This window comes from Canis lupus, chromosome 7, assembly GCF_011100685.1.
Source record: "Canis lupus familiaris isolate Mischka breed German Shepherd chromosome 7, alternate assembly UU_Cfam_GSD_1.0, whole genome shotgun sequence".
Taxonomy (NCBI): domain Eukaryota; kingdom Metazoa; phylum Chordata; class Mammalia; order Carnivora; family Canidae; genus Canis; species Canis lupus.
In genome coordinates, this window is record NC_049228.1 from 53,403,391 (window position 1) to 53,420,274 (window position 16,884).

At 40.0% G+C, this 16,884-nt stretch overlaps 1 protein-coding gene across 5 annotated transcripts in view; it reads left to right on the forward strand.

The window, feature by feature from the left end:
• The window catches only part of TPGS2 (tubulin polyglutamylase complex subunit 2), a 67,685-nt gene that overhangs the window by 44,561 nt on the left and 6,240 nt on the right, over positions 1 to 16,884 (forward strand). For 4 of the 5 annotated variants that reach the window (XR_005362500.1, XM_038543468.1, XM_038543470.1 and 1 more), the window contains exons 3-4: positions 7,959 to 8,046; positions 10,013 to 10,141. Coding sequence is in view for 4 of the 5 variants with exons in the window: in XM_038543468.1 (XP_038399396.1) it covers positions 7,959 to 8,046; positions 10,013 to 10,141 (217 nt within the window). In the remaining variant the exon portion in view is untranslated. The remainder of the gene's footprint in view (positions 1 to 7,958; positions 8,047 to 10,012; positions 10,142 to 16,884) is intronic. The other variant, XM_038543469.1, reaches the window with a different exon arrangement.

The window sequence follows — 16,884 nt, forward strand, 5'->3', positions numbered from 1 at the left end:
AATAATGCTGCAGTAAGCATAGGAGTGCATGTATGTATCTCTTTGAATTACTGTTTTTGTGTTCTTTGGGCAAATACCCAGTAGTGCAATTGCCGGATTGTAGGCTAGTTCTATTTTTAGTTTTTTGAGGAGCCTCCATACTGTCTTCCACAGTGGCTACACTGATTTGCATTCCCACCAGCAGTATAAGAGGGTTCCCTTTTCTCACATCCTCCCCAAATAACACCTATTGTTTCTTGTTACTGATTTAAGCCATTCTGATAGGCATGAGATGATATTTCATTGTAGTTTTGTGGGGGTTTTTTTGTTTTTTTTTTAAGATTTTATTTTTTATTTATTCATGAGAGACACAGAGCGAGAGAGAGAGGCAGAGACACAGGCAGAGGGAGAAGCAGGCCCCATGCAGGGAGCCTGACTTGGGACTCGATCCCCGGTCTCCAGGATCATGCCCTGGGCTGCAGGCGGCGCTAAACCGCTGCGCCACCGGGGCTGCCCTCATTGTCGTTTTGATTTGTATTTCCCTGATACTGATGTTGAGCATCTTTTCATGTCTCTTTTAGCCATCTATATATTTTCTTAGGAGAAATTTATCCCCGTGTCTTCTGCCCATTTTTAAATTGGATTATTTGGGTTTTGGGTATTGAGGTTGATAAGTTATTTCTGTATTTGGGATGTTAACACTTTATTGAGTGTGTCATTTGCAAATATTTTCTCCCATTCTGTAGGTTGCCTTTAGTTTTGTTGATTGTTTCCTTTGTTGTGCGGAAGCTTTTTATTTTGATGTAGTCCTAATAATTAATTTGGTTTTATCCCTTGCTTCAGGAGATATATCTAGAAAAATGTTGCTATGGCCTATGTCAGAGAGGTTACTGCTTCTGTTTTCTTCTAGGATTTTTGTGGTTTCAGGTCTCACATTTAAGTCTTTTAATCCACTTAAAATTTTAATCCACTTTTAATTTTTGTGTTTAGTGTAGGAAAGTGGTCCAGTTTTTTTCTTTCACACATCACTGTCCAGTTCTCCTAACACCATTTGTTGACTGTCTTTTTTACATTGGTTATTTCCTGCTTTCTGAAGATTTATTGACTGTATAGTTGTGGGTTTATTTATGGGTTTTCTATTCTATTCATTTGTGTATCTTTTTTCATGCCAGAACCATACTGTCTTGATGATTACAGCTTTGTAATACAGCTTGAAGTCTAGAATTCTGATGCTCCAGCTTTGGTTTTCGTTTTCAACATTACTTTGGCTATTCAGGGTGTTTTCTGGTTCTACCGCATTAATAATAGAAGAGACAAGAACCTTGTGATCTTTTCAATAGATGCAGAAAGGCATTTGACAAAATACAGTATCCTTCCTTTATAAAAACTCTCCACAGTGTATGTATAGAGGGAATATACCTCAATATTATAAAGGCCATGTACTAAAAACCCACAGTAAATGGCATCCTCAATGGGGAAAAACTGACAGCTTTTCCCTAAGGTCAGGAACACAACAGGAATGTCCACTCTCACCACTGTTGTTCAACACAGTACTGGAAGTCCTAGCCTTAGCCGTCACATAACAAAAGGAAATAAAAGGCATCCAAATCGGCAGAAAATAAGTCAAACTTTCACTCTTTTCAGGCAACACGATACTCTATGAAGAAAACTCGAAAAACTCCACCGAAAAATTACCAGAACTGATACAGGAATTCTGCAAGGGTGCAGGATATAAAATCAATGCACAGAAGTCAGTTGCATTTCTATTCATTGACAGTGAGGCAGAAGAAAGGGAAATCAAGGAATTGATCTCATTTACAATTGTGCCAGAAACTGTAAGATACCTAGGAATAAACCTAACAAAAGAAGTAAAAGATCTGTACTCTGAAAACTTAGAACACTTATGAAGGAAATTGAGGAAGACACAAAGAAATGGAAAAACATGCCATGCTCATGGATTTAAAAAAACAAATATTGTTAAAATCTCTAAACTATACAAAGCAATCTACATTCATTTCAGTCCCTATTAAAATACCATCAACATTTTTCACAGAACTGGAAAAAACAATCCTAAAATTTATATGGACTGTTGTGTTTTCATTCTCATTTGTTTCCTTGTACTTTTTAATTTCTTCTTTGATTTCTGTTGACCCATTTATTGTTTAGTAGCAGGCTATTTAACCTCTGTATATCTGGTCTTTCCAGATTTTTTTCTTGTGGCTGACTTTTAGTTTCATAGAGTTGTGCTCAGCAAATATGTATGGTATGATTTCCATCTTCTTGAATTTGTTGAGGTTTATTTTGTGGGCTAATATGTGATCTGTTCTAGAGAATGTTCCATGTGCACTTGAAAAAAATGTATATTCTATTGTTTTAGGTTGGAATGTTCTGAATATATTTGTTCAATCCATCTGTTCCAGTGTGTCATTAAAAGCCATTTTTTCCTTGTTGAGATGATCTGTCCATTGACATAAATGGGGTGTTAAAGTTTCCTACTATTATTATTATCAGTTCCTTTATGTTTGTTACTGTTATGTAGTTGGGTGTTCCTCTGTTGGACGCATAAATATTTACAACTGTTATATCTTCTTGTTGGTTTGTTCTTTTATCATATAGTGTCCTTCTTTGTCTCTTGTTACAGCCTTTATTTTATTTTTTATTTTTTTAAACTTCCATTTATTCATGAGAGACCCAGAGAGAGAGAGAGGCAGAGACACAGGCAGAAGGAGAAGTAGGCTCCATGCAGGGTGCCCGATGTGGGACTCAACCCCAGGTCTCCAGGACCTCGACCCGGGCCGAAGGCGGCACTAAACCGCTGAGCCACCCAGGCTGCCCTACAGTCTTTATTTTAAAATCAATTTTGCCCAGTATAAGTTTGCTACTAAAGCTTTCTTTTGACATCCATTTCTATGATGTTTCTCCATCCCCTCACTTTCAATCTTTAGGTATAAAATGAGTCTCTTTTAGACAGCATATAGATGGGTCTTGGTTTTTCACCAGTCACCCTCTGCCTTTTGATGGGAGCATTCTGTCCATTTACATTCAAAGTAATTATTGATAGATATGTATTTATTGTCATTTTATTACTTGTTTTGTGGTTGTTTTTTTTTCTTTTTTTTAATAATAAATTTATTTTTTATTGGTGTTCAATTTACCAACATACAGAATAACACCCAGTGCTCATCCCATCAAGTGCCCCCCTCAGTGCCCGTCACCTATTCACTCCCACCCTCCACCCTCTTCCCCTTCAATCACCCCTAGTTCGTTTCCCAGAGTTAGGAGTCTTTATGTTCTGTCTCCCTTTCTGATATTTCCCACACATTTCTTCTCCCTTCCCTTATATTCCCTTTCACTATTATTTATATTCCCTAAATGAATGAGAACATACAATGTTTGTCCTTCTCTGATTGACTTACTTCACTCAGCATAATACCTTCCAGTTCCATCTTTGTGGTTGTTTCTGAAGACTTTCTCTGACCCTTGTCTTTCTTTTGTGTTTTGCTCATTTTCTTTAGTTATATACTTGGATTTCTTTCTCTTTGTACTTTGACTTTTATCAGTGGTTTTTGATATATGGTTACCATTAGGTTTGTATATAACCTATTTTGCATAGAGCAGTGTATATTAAGTTGATGGTTGGTTAGGTTTGAACCCATTCTTTTTTTTTTATTTTTTTTTAAACTTTTATTTATTTATGATAGTCACAGAGAGAGAGAGAGAGAGAGAGAGAGAGAGAGGGGCAGAGACACAGGCAGAGGGAGAAGCAGGCTCCATGCACCGGGAGCCTGACGTGGGAATCGATCCCGGGTCTCCAGGATCGCGCTCTGGGCCAAAGGCAGGCGCCAAACCGCTGCGCCACCCAGGGATCCCTGAACCCATTCTTTACTCTTTTCCTCCCCATGTTTTAGGTATATATTGTCATATTTTTACATCCTTTTATCTTGTGAATTTCTTGACTCCTCTTTTTCACAGCAATATTCATTTCTACAGCTTTTGTGTTTCCTGCCTTTATATTATCACTGGTCTCTCCTTTCCACTGAAAGAGTCCCCTTTAATATTTCTTGCAGGGCTGGTTTAGTGATCATGAATTCCTTTAGTTTTTTTTTGGGAAGCTCTCTATTCTGCATGAATGCCTCACTGGGTAGACTATTGTTGGCTGCAGATTTTTTCCCATTCAGCGCTTTGAATGCCACTTTCTTCTTTCTTGAAAAGTTTCTACTGAAAAATTCCCTCCTAACCTTATGCGTGTTCCCTTGTACCTTACTGTCTTCTTTTGTCTTGCTGCCTTTTTGTTTTAATCACTACATTTTGCTACTTATAACATGTCTTGGTGGGGGAACTGTTTTTGTTGAATTGGATGGGGATTTTCTCTTCCTCCTGGATCTGAATATTTGTTTCCTTTCCCATATTTGGGAAGTGTTCAGCTATTATTTTGTCAAATAAATTCTCTTCCCCCTTTTCTCTGTCTTCTTCAAGGACTCCAGAAATGCTCGTGTTATTACTTTTAATGGAGTCACTGAGTTCCCTAAGTCTGTTCTCTTTTTACATAATTCTTCTTTTGTTCAACTTGATTACTTTCCATTACTCTGTGTTTCTCTGTCATTAATTTGTTCCTCTGCTTAATCCAGCCTGCTGTTCATTCTGTCAAGCATATTTCATTTATTATGTAATTTATTGAGCCCTTGATCTCTGCTATGTTGTTCCTAATCTCTGTTTTAAGGATCTCACTGATGTCCTCAACTCTTTTCTCAAATCCAGTGAGTATCGTTATGGTCATTGCTTTCAATTCTGTATCAGGCATGCTACTTATATTTGTTTCACTTAGATCATTGGCCATGGCCTTGTCTTGTTCTTTCATTTAGGTTAAATTTCTCTTCTCTTCATTTTGTCTGCCTCTCTTTATCTGTTTCTCTGTGTTAGGAAGGTCAGCTATGTCTTCACCTTTTAAAAGTAATGACTTTATGAAGAAGAGGTCCTAGAATGCAGTCTCCTCTGTTCACCTGAACCTGGCAGTTCAGAAGAGTATCCTGTATATGTTGTTTATATCCTGCTGTTGTGTCTGAGTGACTTTTACTTTCAGTGCAGTTGTCTGCGCTGACTCTGCTTGTTCTGGGCTCTGCTTGCTCACTGTGGTGTTAGTGGGACCCAGGCAGGTCAGCTCAGCAGGTGCATGCCCACCAGAGAACTTGGGGGCAGGGCGGTGGCATTAGCAAAATTTGTGCTGGGCCACTAGTTCTATGCCAGATTTGTAGAAGCACAATAGCAACTTGGGGCAGCCTACCAGCTTAGCTGGGTGCCCAAAGCTGTGTACAGTGCCCAGGGATGGCTGGGTATGGCCAAGGCTGGCAAGTGACAGTAGCTGGGGATATGCGGCAACTGAGTGGGATGCCTGGTGGCAGCTGTGAATCCACTAGAGATCAGTGAGGGATGCACAAGTTTTGCAAACTTTGTCCTGAGCCCAGGGCCAAGGCTAGCAGGCTTGGAGGGGTCAAGTCCTCAGGAGAACTTGTGGGCATGGCACACTGCTCGCAGGTTAGATACCAAGTGTCTGTGCAGGCCTACCTCCCACAGAGGGCCCTGTGTTCGCCTGGGGAGTAGGAGGAGGAAGATGCCACCTGCCAACTCCCTCATTCTCAGAGAAGTACCCCAACATGCTCTGAAATCTGTATGAACTGATCTGTTTCCCATTTGCCCCTGGTGTTGTGTAAACTGCTATCTCTATATTACCTGTCTGTTCAGCTGCTGTCTCCTTAAGGGCAGCAATGCAGCTATGCCTTGCCCTCCCAGGTAGACTGGTTCTACTGGGCTTGTCCCAGCTCAGCCCATTGCTGAATCAGCAGGTTTCTAAATCTCCAGGCTCCGAGCCACACTCCAAATTTACACAGTTCAGCTTCTCTGATTTTCAGTCACACTTTATAGGGATTAGTCTTCCCTGCTTGAGCTCCCTGGTATGAAGGCCCATTTCTTTGTCCTCTCCCTACATGGTCAGCCTCCTTCCACCTTTCTCGCCTTCCTAGCCTTTTACATTCAGCTACTACTATATTTTGTTGTGGAGCTGCTTCTGCCAGCCTTCGAATCCCTTTCTAGTTTATTGACTTGAATGTGTATGTGTATGATATTGATTATTGATAGGTATTTACTTACTGCCACAATTGTTTTCTGGTTGTTTTATAATTCTCTTGTGTTCCTTTCTTCTCTTGTTGTCTTATGATTTGGTGACTTTCTTTAGTATTATGTTTGGACTTCCTTCTCTTCATTTTTAAGTGTATGAGAGGTTTTTAGTTTGTGGTTATTCTGAGGTTCATGTATAACACCCTCTGTATGTAACCATCTATTTTAAGTTGATGGTTTGGTTGCTTAAGTTTGAAAACATTCTAGAAGCAATGCATTTTTACACCCTCCCCATTTTTTATATTTATGTCATATTTTGTATTACTGTTTATCTCTTAACTAATTATTGTAGATACAGTTGATTTTAGTACTGTTGCCTTTTAAACCAGCATACTAGCTTTATAAGTAGTTGACATACTACCTTTGGTATATGGTTGCCTATACCAGTGAGATTTTTTTTTCTTTTATAGTTTTCATATGCTATGGCTTCTCTTTCCATTTAAGGAAATGGTGATGATGAACTCCGTTAGTTTTGCTTGTCTGGAAAACTCTATCACTAAATTCTGAAGGATAATTTTGTTGAATAAAGTATTCTTAGCTAGCAGTTCCTTTCTTTCCATACTTTGAATATACTGTGCCACGCTATTCTGTCTTGCAAAGTTTTTGCTGAAACAAAATCTTAAGTCTTTTATGGGGTTCCCTTGTACATTAAGTTTTTCCTTGATACTTTTAAGATTCTCCTTTTCCTGAGACAATTATGTGTATTGGTATGGGGCTCTGGGTTCAACTTATTTGGAACTCTGGACTTCACAGATGTGGGATGTCTATTTCTTACAGGGTGGCGTAAAATCCTTTTAAGTGTGGTATCTTCATAGGGCAGGGGGTCCCTTGTCCCTGCCTGCCTTTCTTCCAACTGTGCTCCATCAGTGGGATAGCCAATTAAGAACTGTTTCTTTGTTACAATCCTGTGGGATCTGGAAATGTAAGCCCCTTGGCCACCAGAGCCAAGGAATAAAGGAGTGTGTCCCTTGAGCAGCAGATGCAAAGGCCAGTGCATCAGATGGCTGCACAAGTGCTTTTCTGGGAGATACTGCTGACCTGGAGCAAGGCAGAGAGCATGAAGATGGTGCCCTCCAGCCTCTCTGTTCTCTTGGGAGTATTTCTGTCAGCCCCTAGATGTGTATTAAATTAGGTAGTTGCCACTCAGGCTGATGCTGCAAGATAAGCAAATAAGCCTCTTTCATAGAAAGTCTGGGTACTTTTCAGTTGGCTGCTTCTACAAAAGACCCTATGTTGGTAAATCTGCATGCATGAGCCCTTTGAGAACTGTTTTTCGGTTTGTTATATAGCCTTTTGTATCTGACGGAGCAAGCCCCTTTAGCTTTCAAAGCTAGATATCTGGGAAGCTCATCTCTCAGAGATGAGCTGATATGGTATACCATCTTAAAAAGACGGTATGCCAGATACAAGGCTCAAATCCTTCACTCCTTAGAGGGAAGAGTGGATTTGTGAATTCTCTCCTGATTCTGTATTGCTGTGCCCAGTTGGCAGGGAAGGGGGGTGTGGTGAGTTGTGTCTCAGCCTCTCCTACCCATTTCAATGTGCATTTTTTTCTCATTCACCCAATGTGTAGGAGTTACTAAGCCAGTTTCTGGATTTCTTTAGGAGAGAATTATTCCCTATATAGCTGTGGATTTGGTTTGTCTATGGGAAGAAGCGAGTTCAGGGGCCTCCTGTATTGCCATCTTGAAGTGGAACTTGCTAATGGAGATTGTAGATAATTACCAGAATGTTCCCCTATGCTTTGGGGCATAGCCCTGTGCCCTTTCTCAGCCCTGACCTAACACTCAGCTGCTTTGTGATTTTAGAAAAATAACTGCATGCTACCTGAGGATGTGAAGAATTTTTACCTGATGACCAATGGCTTCCACATGACATGGAGTGTGAAGCTGGATGGTGAGTCAGCCTTCTTGCTGTAAGGTAACATTTCCCTGGCTGAGAGTTTGGGTATAGGGATGGTTTTCTTGAGTTTTCCTAAGTGCAATGTCCAGATACCATCATTATTTCACCTATCACCCACACCTACCACCCACTATGCCAGAGTCTAGCTGGCACCTAACTGGAAGCTCAATTTAGAGGCTTCCTTTTGGAATAGGCTCCTAGAAAACATTAATCACTACACAAAATTCCTGTACCACCTCAAACTTAAAGCCTCTGATGACTCCACCTCAGAGTATTCTCCTCAGAGTGAGCTGAAAGGACAGCCACTGATGGTTGTCTTAAGAGGGGCAGCTTCCTTCATTCCCAGCATGGCACTGACCATAGGGCTATGACTCACATACTAGATCTTTAACTTCTCTCCCTCACATCTCCCCACCTCATTTCTAAAATTGTCATCTTTAGTATTAAAGTGTTTAGGACAGACATTCGTGTTGCAGATGTGGGAACTCATAACTTGGTAGGTTCAGAAATTGCTGGTACTGTGTACACATGAAAGGTGGTGCTGCGTGTTTGAGTGAAGACTCCTATAAAATTTCATAAGCCAGGAAACCCTGTTCTATCCATTGGAGTCCAGCTCATTCCTGCCACAGACTTCCCTGCCCACAGGAGACCTTTATTGCCTCTGTATTCCAACCACCTCCCCAGATCTACTTTGGTCCTCAGGAAGTACCTAGCACCTCCCCATACTGTCACAAAGAATTTGGCAATTTTTATTGCACAGCAGATCTGCAGAACTGACTTCTCCCCTTCATTTCCTCTGCCTTTTGCTCTGACTTCCTTTTTTTTTTTTTTTTTGGATGATAATTCCCAAAGCCTTTCTGTCTCTCTCTCTCTCACAGCTGACCTGAGGCACTTTATAGCTTATTACTAAGCATTTAACATGAACTTTTAGCTTGGAATTATTTCTTCCTCGGCCTAGAAACCATTTCTGTCACAAGAGCCCTTCTTTGAAGCATGACCAGGGCCTTTGGAGTCTGGAGTGAGAGAGAGAATGGACATGACCAGACCAAAGGTCAGACTTTCCCTTGTCCATATTGTGAAGACAGGCTAGCCCCTTCACAAGCGCCCCTCAGAGAAGAAATAAGTCACAAAGTTTTTATGAATGAATTCCGGTTCATTATTCTAATACCTCCTCTCATTTAATCCTTCCAATCCTAGTCTTCCTATGCTGTTCCCATTTCCATCCCCCTTTCTGTCCTTTCCTGGATAGCTACTTTAACAGCAGAGGCAGTTTCTGATGTTTACCTCTTTAATGGTCTGTTCTGCTTGGACTTCCCATAGTCTGTTTACTAGCTGTTTTAGTATTTTCAGGTTTTTTCAGCAGTCAGATTTCTAAGTCTTTGTATGCCATCCGGTGTCCAGCATCCTATATGACAAGGATTCTATATAATAAGATAAACAGTTGCCTATTCCTTATTTATACCCTAATGTCAGAAGACTAGAATCAGGCAAGAAGGCTGTCAAGTTCTCTGCGATGAGTAAGAAAAAAATAGAGGGGAAGCGATCTTCAATCATGAAAAGCTTACAAGAAGAGAAGAATGGGTCAGTTATATAATCAAAGCTGTTACTTCTTTGGGAATTTTAAGCCTTCATGTAAGAGAAAGAGGGAGCAAAAACATTTTTAGGTCCTTTGCTCTTCAAAGAGGGTCCCTAGCCCTGATTTCTGTGTTCTTTTTGAGCATACCCTTTTTAAATTTTCAATACTCTACCCTAATGCATGCAGGAGGTCTCTTCACCTGTGACCATTGCTTAAAAAAGGTTGGCGCTCTGGGTCATATAGTGTATTGATCCTCTTCCTTCAACTTTCCATCAGATTTCTCAGCTCTGGGATCATACAATAGCTGGGCTTGAGTTATTCCAGCAAAAGACCTTCTGATGATCATGGTAATAAGGCTGTTTCTCTTTGCTAATGTTTCCGTAGAGCACACCATTCCATTGGGCAGCATGGCAATTAACAGCATCTCAAAACTGACTCAACTCAACCAGTCTTCCGTGTACTCACTCCCTAATGCACCAACTCTGGCAGACCTGGAGGATGATACACTTGAAGGTACCTGAAGGAACTTCTGGTCTGAGTTAGAAATTAGCCTCTTTGTTTCCCTTTTATAATGTTGAAAACCATAGGAAGACATTGTGGCATATAGTACCTTTCCCAAAGCCAAAACCTTCCCCATATGTGGCTTCTCAGGACCATGGGAATAAGGTGAAAAAAAAAACCCTGTATCAACAAAGGAAGTTTTCTTGTAGAAATGCGAGGGTTGAGATTTTTGTTTTGTTTCCAGCACCCACTTCAATGCCTGGCACATAGCCGGTACTTCATGAATGCTTAGTAAATGAATGAATGTTATAGATTAACTTGACTCAACATTTCAGTATCAAGAGCTTTCAGGGAACATGGAATCTAAATTGCCATCTCTGATTCAAATGGCTGCTAAAAGCTATGAGCAACTGAGCACAAGTGAGGACTTTGTCAGCTAGAATTGTGTTTGGCTGCATGTATCAGAGACCCAGTTACAACGTCTAAACTAAATAGGTGTTTATTTTTCTCATAACGAGAAATCTGGAACTTGGCTGGCACGGCTGTTTGAGAAGGTCAGTGATAAAGTCTTCCTCTGGATTCTCTTGCACCAACCTTTGGATACACTTCCATCCTCATCACTGAGGAATGCAGGCTGTCCCTCCAAGCTTCCAGTCTGTGTTCCAGGGAGGAAAAAGAAGAATAAAAGGCAAAACGACGACAAAAACTGTCTTTTGGCAAAATCCATCCCTTTTTATCAGGAAAACAATAGTTTTCTCAGAAGTGCCTTCCAATAGCCATTAGCCAGAACAGAGTCAAAAGATTACTCATAGCTGCAGGGGAAACCGAGGAAATACATTTAGCTGTGCAGTATTGTCTCCTCAAACAAGAATTGGGGTTTAAAAAAGGAGAATGAATGTTGATTAAGCAACTTCTGTCTCCAGTGGTAAGGCCTTGGGGCACATTGAAATTCTGGCAGGAGAACCGATGCAAGGCTTTCTCCAGCAACCACACAGCAGTTGAACACTAGTACAGGTATCCCTTAGAGATTTTGCAGGTTCCGTTCCCGATCACCACAGTAAATCAAGTGCAAATGAATTTTTTGGTTTCCTGGTGCATATAAAAGTTAAGCTCATACCATACCGTGGCCTATTAAGTATGATGTCTAGAAAAACAATGTACATACCTTAATTTAAAAAATATTTTATTACTAACAAATACTAACCACCATCAGCTTTCAGTAAATTGTAATCTTTTTGCTGATGGATGGTCTTGCCTGCATGTTGATGGCTGCTTAATAGGAAGGTGGGTTGCTGAAGATGGGAGTGGCTTGGCAGTTTCTTAAAACAATGAGGTTTGCTGCATTGATTGACATTTCCTTCCAGGAATGATTTCTCTGTAGCATGCTGTGCTGTTTGATAGCATTTTACCCACAGTAAAACTTCTTTCAAAATAGATGTCTGTCTTCTCAGACCCTGCCACTGCTTTATCAATTAAGTTAATGTAATATTCTAAGTCCTTTGTGTTAATATCAACAGGCTTCATAGCATCTTCACCAGGAGTAGAAGCTATCTCAAGAAACTACTTTCTTCACTCATCCACAAGAAGCAGTTCTCATCCATTCAAGTTTTATCAGGAGATTGCCAGCAATTCAGTCACATCTTCAGTCTCTCCTTCTAATTCTAGTTCTTTCACTATTTCCACCACATCTGCAACTGCTTTTTCCACTGAAGTCTTGGACTCCTCAAAGTCATGCATGAGGGTTGGAATCAACTTCTTCCAGAGTCTTGTTAATGTTGATAAAACTATCTACCCATGAACCATGAATGTTTTTAATGGCATCTAGAATAGTGAATCCTTTCCAGAAGGTTTTCAGTTTACTTGTCCCCAGATCTATCAGGAAAATCACTAGTCATAGCACCTATAGCCCTATGAAGCATATTTCTTAACTATTACATCTTGAAAGCTGAAATGACTTCTTGGTCCATGGGTTGCAATATGGATGTTGTGTTAGCAGGCATTAGAACAACATTCATCTCATTGTATGTCTCCAATCAGAGTTATCAGGTGACCAGGTACATTGTCAATAAGCAGTAATATTTTGAGAGAAATCTTTTTCTCAACAGTTGGTCTCAACAGTGGGCTTAAAATATTCAGTAAACTCTGTTAGCAGATGTGCTATCATTGGGGCTTTGTTGTTCCATTTATAGAGCACAGGCAGAGTTGATTTAACCATTCTTAAAGGTCCCAGGATTTTCAGAATGGTCAATGAGCATTGGCTTTAACAAAGTCATCAGCTGCAGTAAGCCCTACAAAAGGAGTCAGCCTGTCCTTTGAGGCTTTGAAGCCAAGCACTGATTTCTTTTGCTTTAAAAGTCCTAGGTAGCGTCTTCCAATAGAGGATGTTGTGTCTACATTGAAAATCTGCTATTTTGTATAGCCACCTTCATTAATTATCTTAGTTAGATCTTCTGGATAACTTACTAGTTTGCCTTGCACTTTTATGTTATAGAGACAGCTTTTTCCTCAAACCTCGTGAACCAACCTCTGCTAGCTTCAGACTTTTCTTCTTCAGCTTCCTCCCCTGTCAGCCTTAGAATTGAAGCCAGCCTTGCTCTGGATTAGGCTTTGGTTTAAAGAAATGTTGTGGCTGGTTTGATCTTCTATCCAGATCACTAAAACTTTCTCCATATTAACCATAAGGCTGTTTTACTGCCTTATCATTCATGTGTTCACTGGAGTAGCATTTTTAATTTCCTTCAAGAACATTTCCTTTGCATTTACAACTTGGCTGTTTGGCACAAAAAGCCTAGCATTCAACCTGTCTCAGCTTTCAACATGCCTTCTTCACAAAGCTTAATCATTTCTAGCTTTTGATGTAAAGTGAGAGACATGCAATTCTTCCTTTCACTTGAACCTTCTAAGCCCATTTTAGGATTATTGATTGGCCTAATTTCATTACTGTATCTCAGGGAATAGAGAAGCCTGAGGAGAAGAAGAGAGATGGAATGGCAAGTCAATGGTACATTCAGAACACAAACATTTATCAGGTTTGCTGCCCTCTGCAGGTGTGTTTTATGGCACCTCAAAATGGTTACAATAAAAACATCAAATGCCTTTGGTCAAGAAGATAGGCACAGACTTCATCAGTATCACATCTCCCAACCCCCACATTTTGCATGGCCTCAGTCTCTGTAGCAGCGACTACAGCAGCATCTGAGGTGGGCCCTGCAAAGTCCAAGGGTTGGCTTGTTAAGGTTGAGTGCTCCACCCACGCATACTTTACAGATCTATTTGGGCTAGCCTCACCTGGCAGCACTGGCAGCAGGTCTCATTTCACAAGCAGACTGGTACATACCTTGTTAAAACATACTCCTACCCTGGCTAGGGACCAAACACTGCCCACAGTAGGCAAAGAGAGCCTCTGCAGATGACTGCACTGAAGGAAAAAGAGGACAGGACACAGTAATATGGAAACACCCCTGAAGTGCCAGATCCCAGTGAACAGGGGACACTGTGCTCTAGGGAACTACAGAATCGCTTCTTCATAAGGCCATTACTTTCAAAAGCAAAGGATGTAGCTGACTTTCCTAACACACACAAACAGACACAGAGTTAGACAAAATGAGACAGAGGAATATGTCCCAAAAGAAAGAACAAAAAAAAAAAAAAAAAAAAGAAAGAACAGCACAACACCACAGCAAGAGACCTGAGCAAAACATATATAAGTAATATGCCTGGTAGGGAATTTAAAGTAATAGTCATAAAAATACTGGACTTAAGAGTGGAGAACCTTAACACAGAAATAAAAAAAAGAATCAGAGATGAAGAACACAATAAACGAATTTTAAAATGCACATTATGGAATAAATAGCAGGCTAGGGGAAGCAGAGGAATGAATTAATGTCCAGAGTAATGGAAAATAATCAGGCTGAACAAATGAGAAAAGAAAAGAATTATGCAAAGAGAGAATAGATGTAGGTAACTAGGTGACTCCATCAAGTATAAGAACATCCTAGAAGGGAGAAAAAAGGCAGAAAATTTATTTGAAGAAATAATAGCTGAAATATCTAATCTGGGGAAGAAAAGAGATATCTAGATATAGGAAGCACAGAGATCACCCCCAAAAAATCAACCTGAAGAGACATAGTAGTGATAAAGAAAAAGGGAGACATAGTGCAAGGAATACTGTAAGAAACCTACTATAGTTGATGCTTGAGCAATGCAAGGATTGGGGCACTGACCCTCCATGTAGTCAAAAATCCCCATAGAACTTTTGACTCTCCCAAAACTTAATTACTAATAACCTGTTGACTGGAAGCCTTACCAATAGCAAACAACACATATTTTGTATATTATATGTAACATACACTATATTCCTAAAATAAGCAAGAGAAAAGTAAATGTTATGGAAATCATAAGGAAGAAAAAATACATTTACAACACTGTAAAAAATCCGTGTGTATAAATGGACCCATGTGCAGTTCACTCCGTGTTGTTCAAGGATCAACTGTATATTGTCTCAACCTAAAAGAAAGGAAAGAGGGGAAAATATAAAAGTGTTATGGGTTAAATTATGCCTCCCCTCATTCATATAATGAAGTCCTAACCCCCAGTTCAGAATGTGACCTTATTTGGAAATACGGTCATTGCAGATATAACTAATTAGGATGAGGTCATACTGGAGTGGGGTGGGCCCCAATCCACCATATGACTGGTGTCCTTGAAGATATTTGGAGACACAGGAAGAATGCCATTTGAAGATGAAGGCAGAGATGGGGTAGGACTTTTATACATTACAGAAAGCTAAAATTTGCCAGTAAACTACCAGAAGCTAGGGGAGAGGCATGGAACAGATTGTTTACCCACACTGTCAAAGGAGCCAATCTGCTAACACCTTGATCTTAGATTCATAGCCTCCTGAATTGTAAGAGTACAAATTTCTATTGTTCAAACCACTCACTTTTGGTATTTGGTTACAGCAGCCCCAGCAACTAATATATAGAATGTTCCTAGAGTCCTTAATAGTAAAAAATGTAGGACAAAGAAGGAAAAGAAGCAGAAAATGGAAGATCTCCTCTTCCTATAGGGAAGAAATAATACACCTTTTGGGGGGAAAACAAATCTGTCTTGTTGTTTGAGTTTTCTATTTTTTTTTTTTTAAGATTTTATTTATTTGTTCATGAAAGACAGAGAGAGACACACACACAGGCAGAGGGAGAAGCAGGCTCCATGCAGGGAGCCCGACGTGGGACTCAATCCCAGGACTGCGGGATCAGCCCCTGGGCTAAAGTTGGCACTAAACTGCTGAGCCACCTGGGCTGCCCAAGTTTTCTATTTTTGTATAATAGATTACCACAATTTTAATGGCTTAAAACACCACAAATTTATTATCTAAGCTTAATGAGTCAAGAATTCAGCCACAAATACGTAGGATCTTCCAAGCTAAAATGAAGGTGTCACCTGGTGCTGTGATCTCTTCCAAGACACAGAGGCCTCCTCCATACTAACCTGTAGTTGCCCTTACTCAGTTTCTTGCAGTTGTGGCACTTAAATCCCTGTTTTATTGGTGGCTGTTAGCCAGGGCTCACTTTCAGCATCTTTATGCTGCCCTTAGATTCTAGCCACATGACCCTCTCTCAACATGGCAGTTTACTTCTCAGCCAACAGGGAAATGCCTCTTCAGTCTGCTGCAACAGTCTCCTACCATGTAAGATAATCAGGGGAGTGGCTACCGCATCATATTTGCAGGTCCTGACTATACTCAAGAGTAGGAGGTCCTGCAAAGTGTATATATCCAGGAGCAGGAATCTTGGGGGCCTTAGAATTCAGGGTACCACACTTAGGAGAAATAATGGCCTATTGTTTTCAAATAATGGTAGTCCTGTGGATAATCATGCAAACAAAAAAAAAAAAAAAAAAAAAGAAGATAACTAATGGACTAAAGCTCTACATTAAGATCTCCAACCTGATAAGGAAATATTGAATCACAGGAGAAAAAATAAGAGAAAAGAAACAAATTAGGAAATAAAACATTAGGAGAAATAAAAGAAGACTGATCTATCACGATATTAAATGTGCTGGGATTAAATTTCCCTTTTGGAAAACAAAGACTGCCAGATTGATGTAAAAAGCAAAACTCATCTATATGTTATTAGGAGCATACTTAAACTGATGAAGAGACTTCCTCTTCTGGTAATAGCAGACAGGTAATTCAGAGCAGCCATCCTGCTGAAGACAATGGAGAAGTCAGAGCAAGGTATAAAAACGATCTCTCTAAAAACATTAAAGAGCTTAACAAGAAGATGAGGTAATATCATCAACATCCAAAGACAAATCAGGGGGGAAAAGATTCAGCACTTTGGGTGGTTTTGCCTGGGGTATATTGCCCTTTTTACAACAGGCTGTGAGGATGCTGGAAAGCTGTGAATTTAACCCATTTTGAAACCAGAGGAATAAAGCAGAGTTCAGGCCTTACAAAAGATAGCACCTATAAAAACTACCTACTTTTTGGGTTGACACCATTGAAGAGCAGTACCCTAGGAGACAGAATAAACCAGAAGTAACTTTTTCTCATAGACCGAAGCTCAAGTGTAGGTCATCTATGTGGCCCAGAAAATGCTAAATATGAAAATTGGACTAAATTGATTCCAGGTTACTAATCCCCTCCAGGGCCTGGCAGAAACAAACAAATTCACTCTAGAGAAATGTTCTAAAATGGATTGTCTTAATGGTTATATTACTGTAAATATACTAAGAACCATTAAATTGTGTAC